This window comes from Rhodnius prolixus, unplaced genomic scaffold, assembly GCF_049639745.1.
Source record: "Rhodnius prolixus isolate KJV_2025 unplaced genomic scaffold, Rpr scaffold_2, whole genome shotgun sequence".
NCBI classification, from domain to species: Eukaryota; Metazoa; Arthropoda; class Insecta; order Hemiptera; family Reduviidae; genus Rhodnius; species Rhodnius prolixus.
Genome location: NW_027411592.1, coordinates 63,179,609 through 63,198,493, shown reverse-complemented (window position 1 = coordinate 63,198,493; position 18,885 = coordinate 63,179,609). Strand labels below are relative to the sequence as shown.

The window sequence follows — 18,885 nt, the reverse complement described above, 5'->3', positions numbered from 1 at the left end:
TTTTCCTCATTTTATTGTACTCGTAAACATTTTTCAGGAAAATTCGATAAATAGTTGGTTTGCCGAGCGAATAACTTCCATTTCATTATAATGTACCGTCCTGTGTTTATTGTCTTATTTATTAAAAATTATCTTATTTATTAAAAATTGTCTTATTTATCTATAATGACCTCAAAATCCCTTTTATTACAGATCTTGCTAACACTCTTTTCTTCAAATTTCATTCCTCTACAGCAGCTCATCCTAACCCTCTCATAGAACATTCTATCTTCCTCACACATTACCAGGTAATCCTCTAAGGAGATTGAAGGGAAGATGGCCTCGTGATCTTCTCTTATCGTGAGAGCAAAACACGTTACTGGAGTGGCACCACTGGGTGCCTTCTCCACACATGATTTTCTTTTATTTCTTTTCTCTTTCACCATATTTGCTTGTTGCAGGGTAAATTACAATAAAAGATTAAAAAAAAAAATTATTAAAAATTGTCTTATTTATTAAAAATTGTCTTATTTATTAAAAATTGTCTTATTTATTAAAAATTGTCTTATTTATTAAAAATTGTCTTATTTATTAAAAATTGTCTTATTAAAAATTGTCTTATTTATTAAAAATTGTCTTATTTATTAAAAATTGTCTTATTTATTAAAAATTGTCTTATTTATTAAAAATTGTCTTATTTATTAAAAATTGTCTTATTTATTAAAAATTGTCTTATTTATTAAAAATTGTCTTATTTATTAAAAATTGTCTTATTTATTAAACTGATGAAAATTCCATGTTTAAAGAAAATACCACTACCGGAAGTACTTTCTTTACTGTATGGATTTTTCTTCCTTTTTGCTGGAATCATTTTCGGAAATGTACACAGGGGTACCATTAATCTAATTTCACGGGGGGGGGGGGAATGTATCCATTAATTTTGTAGATTTATGTGTATATGTAATCACTTTATAAAGTTTAAGCAGGGTTTTGTATCAGTCGCTCTCGAGAATAATGAAGTAGCACTTCCGGTCTGTCTGTTTTCAATGGAAAGTTTGGAAAATTCAGTCTCATATTTGATTTGTTATTAACAAGGAAAACAGGTGGAAAACTCAGTAAAATGGAGAAGTAATGGCAGTTTTAATAATAATAATTAAAAAAAAGCAAACCGAATACCCCTCTCGAAGGTGTGCCTTTAATCGAAATTTCCCGGAAGTATGTTTTTATGTATAAGTTACAGGATCTATGCACGTACAATGAACACCCCCAAAGTTAAAACGGTTTAAACTCGAAAATCAAATAAATCCTCACGCTTACCAACCTAATTATTTTACTTTAAAAATTATTAGAGTTGAAAAAAAGTAATAATAAATAAAATAAAATAAACAGGCTTCTTACAAGGATTGACTCCCCCCCTCTTCTGACCCCGAAGCGAAGTTCTTCCCCCCCAATTCTCAACTGTAGCAAGCTTCTCGTTAGCTAAACAACTCTGTAACCATGGAAACCCGCGCGCTTTCCTATTTTTATTCACGTAAAAAACAGCTGATCAGTTGAATATAATTTCCAATCAATCAGCTGATAGAATTTGTTTTATTTGTTTATTTCTAAATGAGAAACAGTTGATTTTAATTAAAATATAAATCTATTAAAGTTTAACCGCAGACAAAAAAATAAAATAAATAACAAAAATATAAATAATCACCATAATATATATACATTTATATATATACATATTTTTTTTTCGCCCAAACTAAAACGTTAGCCAAAATGGTGGAGCGAGTGGTGAGGAGGTATAATGGCAAATTTTCAACAACGTAGCCACCGGCTTATCTGGAAATCATTTCTCTTTAACTTATATATAGCCTTTAATATGATTTGGAGTGGGGATAATAATTATTATAATAATATTTTGTTGGCTACCATGTAATCTCTTCCTATTTCTTTATTGCCTTCTTTTTTTAGTCTTTTTTTTTTTTAGCCGACAGGGGCGCCTCTGTCAAGAATGGTGTGTGTGTGTGGTCCTTGATGGACTCCTTGAGGAACTATTTTTTTTAAAAAAAAATAACTAACTTTACCTCTAATTCAGAATCCTCAGCACTGTTCTGCCTTTCTAGTAATGGTGGTGGTCGATTTTGACGCAACAATGATTTTGTCGTTGTATTCCATGAACTACAATTAAGACCCATTATTGTATCCTTCTGTTGTTGTTGCTGCTGCTGTTGTTGATTCTGTTGATCTTCATCCTTTTTCTTAGGCGCACGTCCTTTACGCGACAATCTCGAGGTGACGTTCTGTTTCATTTGCATATAATAGCCCATGATTTCCGGTTCACGAAATGAGAGTTTCTTACGTGGACGATCACCAATCGGGGTAGTTAAGGTTGGCGTGGTCGGCGTGTTGACGGGTGACGCTTGGGTGGTTGCCACTGCAGCAACGCTGGCCGCAGACCCAGGCGTACTAGTTGTTGTTAACGGATTTTCCTCACTGTTGCGTAGCTGCCTCAGCATCTCTGTAGTAATGTATGTAGTAATCTGGTAAACACTTTGAAGGAATCCATGTTTTTTTTTTTCACCGGCCCCCACTTTACACAAAAAGAAGGGTAAATATGATATATATATTTTTTAATGAGGCTAATTATAGCCCCAAGAAAAACTACTACCAAAAAACCGAAAGGTAGCCCTAAAATAACTAACTAACTAAAAGAAAACTATAATATGTACATGATAAATATTGTGCGGAAGAGTTCGCGGCACTACTGATTGCACTCTCCAATCACCAGGGTGCTGCGAGCAGGTTTGCCAACTCCAATCCCCCACCAATTCGACAAATATATATTATTTTTATTTTCGCTTCAAGAGAGCAGCACTGTCTGTATGTTAGTAATGGTACCAAAAAAACAAAAAACAAAACACACACACACACATAGAAGGAAAATGGTGGGGGGATAGTACCTAAAGAGATATTCGCCAGTTTTAGCCCCCACCCATCGTATTTTGGCCACCAAAAACTAACCACTACACTCGCTTTTTAGTAGATTTCTTATTTCAGTGTTTATTTCTGATTTTACAAGGAGATTCTATCTGTTTGTGTGTATATATATATATTTATAGTTTATTTAGATTTCTTTTTTTTATTTAGTTGAATTTATTTCTATTTTTCATAAATGTTACTTTCTCTTTTTTTCCCTTTTAAGAACCGGAAACGAGTGTTAAGACTATGTCAATATTTTGGATATTGATTTTTCGTGAATAATTTAAGAGTATTTGGTGGTTAAAGAATGATCTAGTGGGAATAAGATCTTATAAGAATGAAATCTGTTGTGACTACAGTTTAACGTAATTAGAATGTTCATGAACTTAACAATTTGTACGTAAAAGTGTTATGATTAAACTAAGAAAATAAATCAATCAATTACTTTAGGTTAGAGGGGGAGAATGATAAAGTGAAATAGTAGTTGAAGGAGTGAATAGATTAGATGAGTGGTTAGTAAATAATGGTGAAGATCACGGGTTTGAATCCATGCGGCTGGCCGTTAGGCCGGCAGTGAAATGAAAAAAAAAGCTCCGGGCGCCAATAACCTTAGATTTTGATGTGCGTTAAATACAAAAAACAAAAAGTAGTCGAAGAACAGCCGGAGGATTCGGGGTTGTTAAGGTTTCGGTAAATTTACGATAATATTGAGAGCATGCGGATAAAATAATAATTAATTTAAAAAAATAGGCGCCACGGTAGCCGAGCGATTAAGAGACAAGACCCGCAATGCTAAGATGTATTGTTGGTTTAGTGGGTTCGATTCCCCAGTGTCTAGGTCTTGGATTTTATTTAATGGTTAATATGAGAAATTTATAGTAAAGTATGTTAGGCGGTTAAGAGACAAGACCCGCAATGCTAAGATGTATTGTTGGTTTAGTGGGTTCGATTACCCGGTGTCTAGGCCTTGGATTTTATTTAATGTTTAATATGAGAAATTTATAGTAAAGTATGTTAGGCGGTTTAGAGACTAGACCCGCAATGCTAAGATGTATTGTTGGTTTAGTGGGTTCGATTCCCCGGTGTCTAGGCCTTGGATTTTATTTAATGTTTAATATGAGAAATTTATAGTAAAGTATGTTAGGCGGTTAAGAGACAAGACCCGCAATGCTAAGATGTATTGTTGGTTTAGTGGGTTCGATTCCCCGGTGTCTAGGCCTTGGATTTTATTTAATGTTTAATATGAGAAATTTATAGTAAAGTATGTTAGGCGGTTTAGAGACTAGACCCGCAATGCTAAGATGTATTGTTGGTTTAATGGGTTCGATTCCCCCGGTGTCTAGGTCTTGGATTTTATTTAATGGTTAATATGAGAAATTTATAGTGAAGTATGTTAGGCGGTTTAGAGACTAGACCCGCAATGCTAAGATGTATTGTTGGTTTAATGGGTTCGATTCCCCCGGTGTCTAGGTCTTGGATTTTATTTAATGGTTAATATGAGAATTCAGTAGTAAAGTATATTAAGCGGTTAAGAGACTAGACCCGCAATGCTAAGATGTATTGTTGGTTTAGTGGGTTCGATTCCCCGGTCTCTTAGCCTTGGATTTTACTTAATGGTTAATATGAGAAATTTATAGTAAAGTATGTTTGCTAGTCGCCTCCGTCCACGACACTTAATTGGTAGTTGGACGTAAAGCCCCCCTGAAAAAATAGGCATTACTTTACTTCAACAATTAATAAAAAAACAATGTGTCAAATGAAGAGAGTGACAGGTGTTTGGCGTTTGGTTTGGAAGGGAGTCTGCACCCGGAAAAGGTTTCGTCCACAATTAAAGTAAGGGCAGAACTAAAGAAGTGTGACTGACGAGTCATTGAAAACAACCGTTTCGAAACTGAAGAAGAATTCAAACCAAAAGGACTTCCATAAAAAGCACTTTTCACCCCCATTTAGGCCAGCAGAGTTCTACAATATCAGCTGGTTAATGCTCGCATATGTATCTGCCGCGAGATAGCCGTGGTTCTGTTTACGTTTCAAATTGCCAGCGAATTAAGCCGGAATGGCTTTATATCCGCATTCTATTAGCTAAGCCGGATGGAAGGCTTATAAACGAGATAACCGGATTATATACCCTATCCCCCTACTACAGCCGCCGGATTGTAACCGAGCAATTGTAATAAATCTGCATATATAAGTGTGGGGGGGGCCCTCTATTAGTACAATATCGAACTTCTATCTGTAATGGCCGCCCTGAGCGTCACTGGAGTCGGGGTACAAACAGGAAACAGCATCATACTAAAATCAATGATCTCGACCAAAAAAAAAAGTTGGAGACTGAAATGATCAGGTCAAGCACGCTGAATCCAGAAGTTAAGCACTTTACTGAAACAGTACTCTATAGGAGAGCTTAAAATGAAAAACCCCCATCTACAGGCTTTTTTTCACTGGAAAAAGTTTCAATTTAATGTAATAGCTCTAAAATGAGTGTGTGAACAGCGTGAAAAGCCACTTTTTTCTTGGTCTCAGAATGGCTCACTATAAATATTTCCAGTTTCATTATTTTCATCTTGAAAGAGGTGGGATTAAAGTAACAATTAGAAGAAGGTGGAATAAATGTTTGCGGATTGTTAAACGTTCACAAGAAATAAAACAATAATCCGTGAACAAAGAAGAGGACCAAAACATAAAACGAAGAGAAGAAAACCTTCAACAAAATAAATTAGTTGAAGAAAAGGGCGCCAGTAAGCAGATGGTGACCATGAGTGAGACTTTGGTGTAGAAGAATGGCTGGCCTGTCCTCTGCAGGGAATTCAGTAGGGATGTTCCTGGTCTTCCCGAGAGGGAGAGAGAGAGAGAGACAAGTCATTGCAGACTCCTGCTTGCGCCTTGCAATCCCGCAATCTATCTTCTCACGGTCTTCACCGTGAGTACGGTGGGGGGAATTAACACAATGGAGTCCAACTTCTACCACAGGTTATACCCAAAAAGAACTCAGGTATTTTTTTATTCGATATAACAAGTTTCATTGATTTTTGTTGAAAACGCAAGTAATCGCGTCACCGTTTAGATCTTCTCCCTAACTGAGGCGGCTTATCACGTTTTAAGGTCTCTGCTGAAGGCGTAAAAACTGGCTACTGAAAATTGTCCTCAATGAACTTCTACGTGAACCATCTAACCCAGGGGTCGGCAACCGCGGCTCGCGAACCGCATGCGGCTCTTTTATCCAAATTTGGTGGCTCTTCAGCCTGTCCAAAATATATTGTATATTTTAATTTCATTGAAACAAATGAAAATTTCATTTATTAAAGTAAAGATATTTTTTCAAAAAGAATTTTAAATGCGATAGGTTTGAAATTGAATAGAATTATATTAAAATACAGTACGTAATTATATAGGACTGCCGCCATTTTCATTCAAATACAGGTTTAGTTATTATTTATTTGTTTATTTACTTTGCAATATGTGAAAATAAATATATAAAACATTTATACGTTATTGAATATCATAAAATAATAATCTTTGAATACAAATGATCTGCAGAGTTTTTTTACACCATCATCCTTGCGGCTCTTGGTAAGATTTATTAAAATTATTTAAGGAAAAATGGCTCCTCTACTTGAAATAGGTTGCTGACCCCTGATCTAACCGATTGGAAAACTTACAGAAATCTCTCATATTTTATATTTCGCTTCAGACCTGTCTTAGCGTAGAAAATCCCTCTTTACCGAAAAAAAAACACTTTTCCACAACGAAGATCCACAACTTTTATTGAAAATAATTTTCCTAGAAAATTCAATTAAAAGCTCTTTCCAGAGAGAGGGTTGATTTTCCTCCAAAATGCGATCTCAGTATGGTGCACCTGAAGACCCTCAATTTTAAAATGAGGGTCCAATAAAGATCGAAAAAATTGCTGTAACTACAGTTTCACATCTATCAGATTCCTCATTAAATTCCTTGCTAAGGCCTCATGGTTTTCCCAATAATCTCTCATACAGTGGAGCTCCTACTAAAGTTCATACTAAGCGGGAGGAAGATTCTCCGACTGCTAGGGAAGTGAACAGTTCAGGGAACAAAGTCAAAAGTGGCTATGTTAGGGTGTGCCTCCTCCATAAGATTACTATCCAAATTGTTACTCGGATTGGATATTGTCCAGTTTTGAAAAACGAATCTAAAGTTCAACTATCTAATTTTCAATAGAATGAGAAAATAAATGCCATGGTTAACTTTATTATGACGAGGGACTAGGGTCATCCTCAGGGCTAATTTACAATGTACTATTTTCTGCAACCATGTAGGAATGTTCTCATTACTCAATTAAAATCAGCTGTGTAATGCCCAACTTTACCTCACTAGTGGGGAAAAATTCCCATTAGTGTCACTTTCCTCACAAGTGAGTGGAAAAACTTTATTGTGCTTCCTTGATATAAGAAGTTTTGTTATTAAATATTTTCTGTAAAACTTTAATAAGCTTATTTAAATTTATTTTATCTAAATAATTAAAAACGAATATTAAAAAAAATAAAAGACAAATTGAAAGGAATATAGAAATAAAAATAATATTTTAATAAATAATTAGATATTTTTAATTATAACAGTTAAAAAGGTTATAGTGTTACCTTATAGAAATTTAAAATGGATTCTAGTGATTCCTGTTTAGTTTTTTTTTTTAGTTAATAACCCTAATGGTTGCAGAAAAAATATAATATTTAACTCGAGTGTAAAGTATTTTCCTCACACTCGGCAATTTGCACTTGCACTCGCCTTGCTTCGCTCGCTCGTGCAAACCCTGCCTCGTGTGAGGAAAAGTACTACTTTCCACACTTGTTAAATAAATAACTATTTTACATCGTTAGAAGGTTGGTGTGACACACACAGTTCATGAACAGACAAGACAGAAGACACACCAACCCTCCAATGATGTAGAATAGTACATTGTAAATTAGCCCTGAAGATGACCCTAGTCCTATTATGCTCGGCATAATAAAGTTTATAATGACTGAAACTGGCAGTTATTTTTTCATCCTATTGAAACTATGATTCAGTCACCAAAAATAATGAACAGTAATTACCTAATTTTCTTTTTCCTTTAAGCATAAATAAGTTAAAACCATAAATATGATCACATTTTTAATAGACATTTTCATTTCAAAAATTGTATTTCATAATCTGATAATTTATCAAATACCTAAGTGGGGGGAAAAAAATCAGTAAAAAAAGCACATTTTTCCATGAAATAATCAATTTTAAACTATCGACCAATGAGACTGCAGGGGAAGTAGTGGGGGAATATGGGCGGTCCGATCGGGCCAATCAGAAGCTGAAACTTACATGACGACATGGCTCACGGCCACGCCCTCTCGGAATGTAATGGCTGCTAGTTGAATTGTGTTAGCTCTTTGTCCCAGGACTAATGAAACTATTAAAACTTATAGTTTTTTTTTTTTTTTTTTTTAACCTATATTTTTGTGAAAATGGAACCAATGATTCTCTTTAAAATATCTGCGAACAATATACTCTCAGTCGTGTATAACTTCAAGGACAATTCGATTAAAGGGACTCTTGGGATAGACTCCAAAGTACTATATCAATATGATGTACGATTCTGTATGATTTATACGAGAAAATAAGGATTAAATGTCTTCTTAAATTTTGATTCGCGTATAAAATTCTGAAATCGGAAGTTCTACTTAATTTAATGGATTTCACGCTTTTTTGAGAATTTTCCGGAATAGCCTCCCACATTAAGAGTGTAAACTTTTCATACAGAATTAAAACAAGATTGTTATTTGACTAATTTGTCCGGGAAAATACGATTTTTTGGCACTTTTTGTGATTCCTCCAGTTCAGCCACTCCGGAATTACAGTAAGAGGAAGTCATGCGAAATGTTTTCACATCGGAAGTGCCGAATGATTCGTGGGCAACTTTCTTACCTGTCAGACAAGTCTTGTCTCTGTGTGACAAAGTCTGTCCATGGTTAGGATGATGGACAGCGATCTCTCTCACTCTGTCTTCCTCTCTCTGTCGCGGGGACAGATATATTTATGGACTACTAGCAGGTTGTTTGCGCGAGGGAGGCTGACCAAGGCTCTAGAGGAGAGTCCATGCCAGCTGGCATGCCCATCTACTGACATACCTTAAACAATCCACCCCTCCCCTCGTCTTCTCTCGATAGCTTTGTGTGTCTGTCTGTTTGTAGCTCTTGTCTCCGACAGAATAGGGAGCGACGTATATTCTTGTTCTATTTATTTCCTTTTTTTTTTTTTTTTGGGTTGGTGTACCTGGCGCCTATACATACCATGACGTCATATATACAAGCATTAGAATCGTCATTATTATTTTTATAACTATTTCTGCTAATGTATACTCCACATTAGCATTCTATTCTTTTTACAAAAAAAAAAAAAAAATCTGAGGAGAATAATCGCACGACTTAGTGACTGCGTACTTCTAGACAGCTTTTTAATAAGGAGAAACTATTTTCCAGTTAGAACTTGCAAATTTGCCAGTTATAACTTGCAGAGATTCTTGCTTTAATGTCCCAGCCGACATCGTTAAATAACTGAAGGTATTTTCGTGCTCGTGCGTATGTTTGTGCGTACGCTAAAAGTTCAGGACGGTAATTTCCATCACCGGAAATTGAAATTTAAGGAGCTCCTAAAAAAAAAGGAAAAGAAAATCCAAAGAAAAGCAGCTGTATGTCAGCGTGGAAAACCCCCTTAATCGGAAGTAAATACCTTCTTTTTTTTTTTATGACACCTATTCAATTTAACAGACCTGCAGAAATCCGACGCTGCGAATTCTGTTGAGAATGTGCCAACAGAGTCTCAGTTGTTGCTGTTGTTGTTTATTTTTTTTTGTTGAATTTTCTAACTCAATGAGCCAAATAAAATAAAATATTTAAAAAAAAAAAAAAAACTTTTCTGCACACCTGTCTGAACATGTTCACTTGCAAAAATCCTGTTTCAACAAGAAGGCCGCTCAGAGTTACCAACCAACATGTACAATTACTAAAATGTTTTGTTCACACTGTGTGTTTATTTGTGTGAGTGCCCCTTGTATTTACTACAGAATCATGGTCTTTATTTAAAGGTCCTAGATAACAAATTCGTTTATAAATTGACCGAATAAAATTTCATTTATTCTATTCAATTAGTTTGGCCACTTTTACACAAAGCAGGCGATTACTTATGTTTGTAGTTTTCAGAAAAGCCAACAATCTTACGATATCATAGATTTGAAACAATCACAATGTTCGCAAACTTTCTGTTCCTGCAAATTTCTACATTTCCTCTGCAAACAGGAAACCATTTTTCTGTACTAAGCGGAAAAAGGCTGTTGGCCAACGTGGTTGAAAATAATTGAAATTAGTCATCGCCAACAGTACCACAACAATATAATGCATCAATCTTATAGGGTTCTTTTTTAGGATGGAGGGGGGGGGGGGGGTGGACGCCGAGACAAATACAGGCGCTCATGTAATATCCGCCAGCCAAATATGTATATTGATATTATTTATTACATTCTTTGTGACGTAATAATATATGAGAGGAATTGTTGGTATCACAAAGCCAGCCTTACATTTGAAGAAGACACGCAATAATGTGCAATGAACGAGAGGCTTAGAGTCCTCTCTTGTATCTAGGGAATATCCCTGGGGGAAGCAACGACTTTATGCTAGCTTCAAAAACCAGTTAGCGGAAAATCTTTAAATAATTCGAGTAAAGTGTAGTATACTATTTCTGAACCAGAAAAACCGATGATATCTCCCCAAAAAAATCTCAAAACTACTTTTCTTATGTTTTTCATGTGTTTCTCCCCCCCCCCCCCCATTTCGAGTTTGCATCGTTTTTTCTTTGGGCTCCTGGATAAAAAAGAGATAGTGGCCCTGAAAAGAGCCGTTCAATCAAAATGTATGTTACAAGCATCTTGGGAGTTCAAAACAACGCACTGATGCTGTGTGAGGTAAGATTGTCTTGAAAAGGAGCCGTTCTGAACGATTGACGAACCTCGCAAGATGTGTGTTCTCTCTCTCAAAGAGCCGATCTTTAAGTTGGTAATAAAGTTTAAAATGATAATAAAGCGTCTATTTATAAGTGAAAGATCCTGTGAGTAGCTAATTCTTATTTGTCGAAGAAAAATGTTATTTGTAAAGTTCGCCCTCGCCTCTGCGCAGAAAGGACATAAAGCCTAGGCATTCAAAGAATCCCGGTGAAGCCAAAGGACATGTAAAGTAAAGTAAAGTAATGCCTATTTCTTCAGTTAGGCTTTACGTCCAACTACCCAAATTAGGTTTCGTGGACGGAGGCAACTAGCAAACATACTTTACTATAAATTTCTCATATTAACCATTAAATAAAATCCAAGGCCTAGACCGGGAATCGAACCCACTAAACCAACAATACATCTTAGCATTGCGGGTCTAGTCTCTTAACCGCCTAACATACTTTACTATAAATTTCTCATATTAACCATTAAATAAAATCCAAGGCCTAGATACTGGGAATCGAACCCACTAAACCAACAATACATCTTAGCATTGCGGGTCTAGTCTCTTAACCGCTCGGCTATCGTGGACAAGTATTAAATTTATCTATTTTTTTAGTAGTAGGTACTAATTTTATTACACAACAAAATTTATTTTTTTAATAAAAAAAACTTTCTTGGACAATAAAGTTATCACAATAAACTAGGAGAGAAAAGTCGGGGAAAAGAATAAAGAAAATAACATAACGTCAAGAAAAATCTATGTTGTCACGTGAAATTACAGCCAGGTATGGCAGATTTCCAATACACGACATGCTGACGTAATGTTCACTTAGAAAGGAGACGACGTTGTATGGAACGGTGTTCAGGGGGATATAAAGGACAAAGGAACGAGTGAAGAGAAGATGTAATTCACATCAACAGCGTAGATAATATTAAATGTTGGACTTGAGATTGGGAAGGAAGTGTGCGTGTGTAGGTAGTGATGCTGAGTCTGCAGATATACAGACTGGTCTGAACGGCCTTCTACACACACACTCGGTAATGTCCGCGCTTCCACTTCTTGTCAGACTACCTACCTACAGATGGTCTTTCCAACAGCCTTAACAGACAGTTCAATCGTTACCACTCTCAGTGAAAGATTTATTAGACCTTACTCTCACTTATTGACTGATTAATATTGAAAACTATTAGTTTCCACAGTTTCCTTCTTTTTCCCATTTCCTATTTCCTCCAACTGACTATAATAGAAAATGCCCAACCAGAAATGTAAGCTATAAGGTCAACTGAGTTAGAGTAAAAAATAGATTTTTTTTAAAGAAATTGGTTTCTTTACGTGTCTGTTTCCGTTCCGAACAAAACGGAAATTGGTTCTTTCACTCTTCAGTCTCCCTGTTTGACAGTCAGTCTATCAGTCTCAGTGAATTATAATAAAAAATTCAAGTTTGAAAATTTGCGTTAGATGTCCAAATGAGGCACCGCTATTTAGAGCCGATACCCTCATTCATTGGTCCTTTTATTTGAAACATATTTCCGGAAAACTCTAAGCGGAGATTTTCTTTTCAAAAAAATGGTGAAAAGTTAGCTTTTCTCTAATGTTTCATTTTATTTTACGCTCCTTAATACCTGGAATAATTTTTAAGAATGAGGAATATCCAATAAAAAAAAATTTTTTTTTTTTTAGTTGACCGGAAGTATGACAGTAGGAAACGGCTTTTACCAGTTTTCTGTATGACGTAGGCAGTCGCCAAAGAGTAACACATGAGTTAGGGCTGAATTATAATGATCACGTTGATTTGAAACAATTTCTGAGGAAGATTTTTAGTAGTTACCATGGAAACTGTCTCGCTTCCTCCTGCAGCATCCCATTGTTTTTTTTTTTGGCATTGGCTTCCGCCATAGAGCCAGCATTGTCTAGTGCTTATCACTAGAATATCACTCACTCTCCATTCTTACTTATAAATACATTCGCTTCACTCATTCATCCCTCTACTATACACAACTATTTACATACAAACTTACAACTAATGGGCGGATCAGTACTCTATATTCCTGCCATCCTTATAGCTTATCCTAAATCAAAATCACGTAATCCTTCTCTAATTATTTTCTTCCATTCATTCTAATCGGCAGTTAACTTTCAAATACACTCATATTTCTTGGCTAGCTCTACTACAGATTTAAGCACATAGATGTTGGTGTAGAATATTATGTCTTCGTAGCAAAATGGTAAAATGGGCTTTTCAGACGGTGTTTAGAAGTAAAAATGTGTCAAGAGCAGCTAAAAAATAAGGCTTTTTAAGACAGTGCTGAGGCCGATTGTCACCTATGGCACCAGAAACGTGGGTTTTGACCCGAGCAGATGAGCAAAGGGTTACGCAGGTGGGAAAGGAAAATATTAAGGAGAATATTTGGACCTGCGTGGAAGGCTTCAGAATCAGGAAGAAACCAAGAAGTGGCTGAACTGTTTGTGGAGAGCCTGATATTGTGTCTTGCATAAAAGACTGGAAGACTGCGATGTTGAGACACATACACCGAATGGAGGATGATATAAGGGCTCCAAAGAGAGCATTGTATGGGCATCCTGCAGGGAGAAAGTCCCGTGGCAGACCACGGCTGAGATGGCCGAGAGGGACATGGAGGATGATGTGGAGGCGGTCGGCCCTGCAAGGTTGGAGAACGGCTGCGAAGGACCGTGAACGGTGGAAAGCTGTTGTGGCTGAGATCTCCAGGCCCTTAATGGGTTGTGATGACCACGGAGTAGTAGTAGCGAAATGGTGCATCTAAATACATGTATATGTCGTCAAACATTCGTTTTCTTTCTACTCACATAACGTGGACATATCCATTTAATAATGTCCTGAAATCCTCCTCCTCAATCCGCAAACTACGCAAAGAGGAGAGGACCAACCCCATTGCTGCGGTTAACGTTTGTAATACTGAAGCCAACTATCAGTTAAAATTCTCAGATTCAAGAAATCGTAATTAAGTTAATTGCAACAAGATAAAGAAAAAGTGGCGTAATATTTTCTACCATATTCTTTAAAAAAAAAAAAAAAATGTACATATATTTTCTCTTCCTGTAATGTCACTCGCCAACCACAAAGGACTAAGATACAAGACTAAGTAGTTCTCCCAGTCACTCAACTCCTTATAAACCCATTCTACTTAGTAAAATATTTCAAGGAACTGAATTGGAAGATGCAAACTCCTTCCTAATATAAATCCAAAGTCTAAGGCGCTGATAAAATGAGCTTTTCCCTTGGCTTTATTTATTTACTTTGCACTCATTTGTGCGGTGAGACAAAAGAATGGGAATTTATCTGAGTAGATTAAAGTTTTTGTCTCTCTGTTGAGCGTAACTGACAAAGATTTACTTTTCAGACAATGTAAGACCCCCCCGTCATCTACTTACACACACTCACGCAAAGAAACAAATACAACTCGTTCGTATATAGAAACAAATGGGTATTATACAATTACTTATATGAAGATGTATATAAACTATTTATTATGGGACTTTTCTCCATTGTCATAGTTAATAATAAGGATTTTCATCTCCTGGTTTGTGAGAAATGAGATTTTCTTTTATTTGATATTCATGGAAAAATTATTTAAAATTCTCTGGAAGCAAAAATTCTTAAAGTAGGGGAGAAGGGGGGGCACATTTGAACAGAATTTCCACTTTCTGTTTACAGAGTGCGCACAGAATCGTATTATTGAACCTTTTTATTTTGTTCGCTACAAACTTTCAAGTCTTCTAAACAGATCTATATCAAAAAACAGTTGGTACTTTACAATACATATCTATATTTTTTTTAATTTAAAAATTTTTGTGTCAAATGTCAATATCTGCCCCACTGGTGGGGGTTACCTTTGAACACAATATAAAGTAGAAAGAAATGTTATTACTTTACTCTGAATCTACCTTCTATCAGTTATTTCTCTCTCGACTACTACATTACTTTCTCTTTTAAACCACTGAAATCTAGTTCAAAAAATCAAGAATTAGACACAGTTCGGGGATGTTGTACTCCCAAAGTGTGATGGGTTTAGGGAAGTTTGAACAAAATATTCGGGTTTGTTGCGCTTCTTAATGTAGTTGGTTCGGACCCACTTTCCCCTTCTCTGCGATTAAACCAAAAAAAAAGTCACAAACTTGCAGAGGTCGGTGGGGCGGCACATTTTGAACTGGTGATGTTGAAATGTGGCCCCCCTCTCCTTCCATAAAAGAAAATATAATATCCAACACTTTTTGCTGGCAAGCTAATAGACTTTTTGTAAATACTAGATTTAAAAATACGAATTCCAAATGTTAATATGGACCAACAATAATTTACACCTTGTCCACTACAAATCTTCACAATACCACTTCCGAAAGCTGCAACAAACATTTTTACTTCCACCTTTACAAAAAATATAACCATTCCTCAATTCTGGACTTTACCAAAACAGTGTCAATTATACAACAGGTCTACCACACAAAATATTGGAGAAAATTACCAATCATAAATGTTTTAAATATTTGGCGAGAAATTAAAACTGTTCAAAGGTGTGTCCCCTCTCCACTACTAGAGAAAGAACATCAATCCAAAATTCCAGCATCTGGATCTCCCAGAAGATGGTAGTAGGACGAGAATTTAGTCGAATTAGATTAAGCACGCCCACTTCAGGTAAGCACAAAATTGATAAACGATCTCTTTTCCATATTCAAGATAGCCTAAAATATCAATAACCCGATGGAAAACTCCAAAGTAGGGGAAAAAGCTGAAAGTCTGTTTAAAGCATCAAAAAAAACTTTCTTACCCAACTTAAAGCTAAGCATTCCGACCTAAACTATGAGTACAGTAGCCCAAGAAAGGCGGTAAATAAGCACGGCGCAAGAGATTTGCAACCGGTTACCGGGTAAAATGGTTTCCCTAAAATACATAATTTATTTAACTGAGGGTGTTAGTTAAATTTTCATTATCCTGCAGGAGAAATGGGACACTGAGGAGGTAGGGGAAAGCTGTTCTAAAAAGTAAATAATGCTTCAGTTAACCTCTTATTAAGGACAGAACAAATTTTCTTAGATTCATTTAGAATTGCAGCAGCCTTTTTTCACAATATTTTCTCTGCTACAGAACAAATGGTTTTTTAATCTTAAATTAGAAATGAAGCAATTAAAAACAAATTAGTAATTAATGAATGACTTGTGACTTACTTTTTTATTACTTTTAAATACGCTGCATCTGAATATATTAGTTGAATCTCTGGCTATGTAGGAGAAAATCTTGAGATCTTGCGAATCATGAGATACGTAGAATATCCTGAAATTTTAATAAAAAAATAAAGATTAATATTAAGAATTGTGTGGTTGTTTAATTTAAGGGGGTAATCAGTAAGTAAAAATGGTTTTTAAGGGTTTTTAACGAAGTGAACGAAGATCACTCAGGGCGCATTTCACAACGTGAGCAAACAACAACATGAGAGAGAAACAAATAATGGTATACGGATTACAGACTCTAGTATTTGCTAAAAGACTTTCCTATTTTTGTTTGAGATTCACAGGAGCTTTTTTTTTTCAGTGCATTGTAGGGCCTCTGCACAGTGAGCTCCTAGAAAGAAAAAAAAAAAAAAAAAAAAAAAGCTAACGGCCAGCAGCTGGATTCGAACCCAGGATCTTCGCGTTGGAATCCAGTAGTTAATCCTTTTTTTCCCCCCCATGGGATTAATTATATCAAAATTTTAGTACCTTGTTCATTTAATCAATAAGATCATTTTAAAATATATCAATTAAATTTTAAGTTGCTATTCTCATTCTTTTTTTTTCACAACTCTGAGTAATTAGCACAATTTACACCTGGGTAAGTACCTTGCTATTATTTGGATACAACTCCATTTAAATTCATCTACTCAAGAGAACAATAATTTAAGCTCTAAGTTTAGAAATGCAATAAACGTTTTTATTGAAATATTAATATTGCTGATATTTCTGCAGTTGTGTAAAATGCACTTTATGTTCAGGGTGCTTTAATCATTCTAATTAATGATGACTACTCACCGATAGATGGGATGCTGTAGAAGTACCATACTGCTCTCGTCCAGCCACTGTTTTTTCTGAAAATAAAAATTTTTATTTAAAAATAATAAAATGAATAACGCATGTGAGGAGATTATGAGTGCTTCCGGAAGGAAGGGTTGGTTACGCATTCCACTAAAGTGACGTCACTGTTTAATGTCCTGGATTGGTTCTCACTTATGGGTGAGAATCGAATTTGAAACTGAATTTCCTGAGTAGCAATTTCCGTATTTTAAGGAATTCATCGCAAACATCTGCTACGATTTTATTTAATCTTTGTCTAGAGTGATCACAGACAAACAAATCTACAACTTTTACTGGGAAAACATTCTTCCCTAAAAATTCAATTAAGGGTAGTTCTAAGCGAGTGGTGTAAAGATAGATTCCTTCTAAAGTGATTCAAGAATTGAATCTCAATGAAACTTTTGAGTTCGCAGAAAAGTAGGAAGTCGTATGAGTGTTCTTAGTAGATTATTTATTATTTCAACCAATAGAAACCTTAACTTTATTGAGTAACTTTATTTATTTATTTTTGTACTTTCAGAAATTTCAACACCCTTTACAAAATTCAATACTTTAAGTAAAATAATTTCACTGAATTAACTTTTAGGTTTTCCTACGAGGTAGGATTGTAATCAATCTATACAGGTTTGTAATTATTATGTAATTAAAATGTTTTATTCCGTCATATTACAGATTTACTTGCACGTCTTGACCCAAAATAAGGTAACAGAATAGCAATGTGCCAGAAACCTCACATTATTCATACCACGCAATGTCGTTAGGGAGAACGTGTTCACAAGCTTGCTTGGCTTGCGGACGGGTAGGTGGAAGGAAGGGATGATACGCTGAGGGAAGATAAAGGGTTTTGGAACAATGGTGGATATTCAAGGGAAACCGTTTAAGTGACACATTAAGGCTAATTACAGGTGGACCAATAGTGAAGTTATAGGTATCACATTTTTTGAAAAGATACCAATAATATGTGTGTCTACCAAAATTTTATTGAGTTACGTAAACAATTAGATTATTAAAACAGCTGATAATAATAATCAGCTAATATCTAAGCAACAAACGTATCAATCATAATTTCACCAGATCAAAGGGAAACAAACAGGGTCTATCTTTAGATATGGGTTCGACTAAAGAATTAGGATGATCTGTTGTAGCGGATCTTCAGGGAAACTGAAGTTTTCGCCAAATCATTGATGAAAGAGATTTTGAAGTGACTGTCTCTGCCCAGTGGTGGCAAGCCACCACACCTGAGATCTACTCTGCACCCATAAGCTAATGGCCGCAGTCTTAACACACTTCGGAGATTCCAAAACAGGGCTCCGGGCCAACCAAGTGTCCCGCAGAGCCTTCCCGGGCCAATAAATCTGCCACTTCGTTTGAAGTGGTATATTAAGGATAGCTATACCCTTAAAAAGCTATACCCTAGCATTTAGAACTTACCAAAGTATTTTTTTTTATTACAATGACTAATTGGATGCGTAGAGAGTTGGAACGTTTAGTTTCGATGCCGTATGACCGGAGTAAAAAGTAAATAACAAAAAATAAAAATTAAATCAAAAATTATAAAATTAAGAAAGACAGAAGTTTATTCATCGATTTAGCTGGATACCTAAACACAGATGAGTAAAGTACCACTTGTTGATTAAATTATCCGTTTGTTTGCAAATTACAGGAACAGGGTTGCCAAAATGTAAATGAATAATTCCCTCATAGTCATGCAAAGTACCATCATTGAATTCTTTCTCTCTCTCTATCGAAACACTTGACTTTCATCCCTTTTCCAGACAACTGGAAAGACTAAAAAAGAAAAGTACTGTCTAAACAGTGGAAATTAAACAATGATTAAAGATAACACTCGCCCAATTTCCCGTTTCCAAAA

General features: G+C 35.6%; 1 protein-coding gene across 2 annotated transcripts in view; it reads right to left on the bottom strand.

Moving 5' to 3' along the window:
• Window positions 1-18,885, bottom strand: part of LOC141450142 (carboxyl-terminal PDZ ligand of neuronal nitric oxide synthase protein) — a 299,139-nt gene that overhangs the window by 58,884 nt on the left and 221,370 nt on the right. The window contains exons 4-5 of one of the 2 annotated variants that reach the window (XM_074120261.1): window positions 16,974-17,029; window positions 16,134-16,239 (exon numbers count right to left, since the gene is read on the bottom strand). In XM_074120261.1, the coding sequence (XP_073976362.1) occupies window positions 16,134-16,239; window positions 16,974-17,029 (162 nt within the window). Of the gene's footprint in view, window positions 1-2,054; window positions 2,764-16,133; window positions 16,240-16,973; window positions 17,030-18,885 lie in introns of those variants that run through there. The other variant, XM_074120262.1, reaches the window with a different exon arrangement.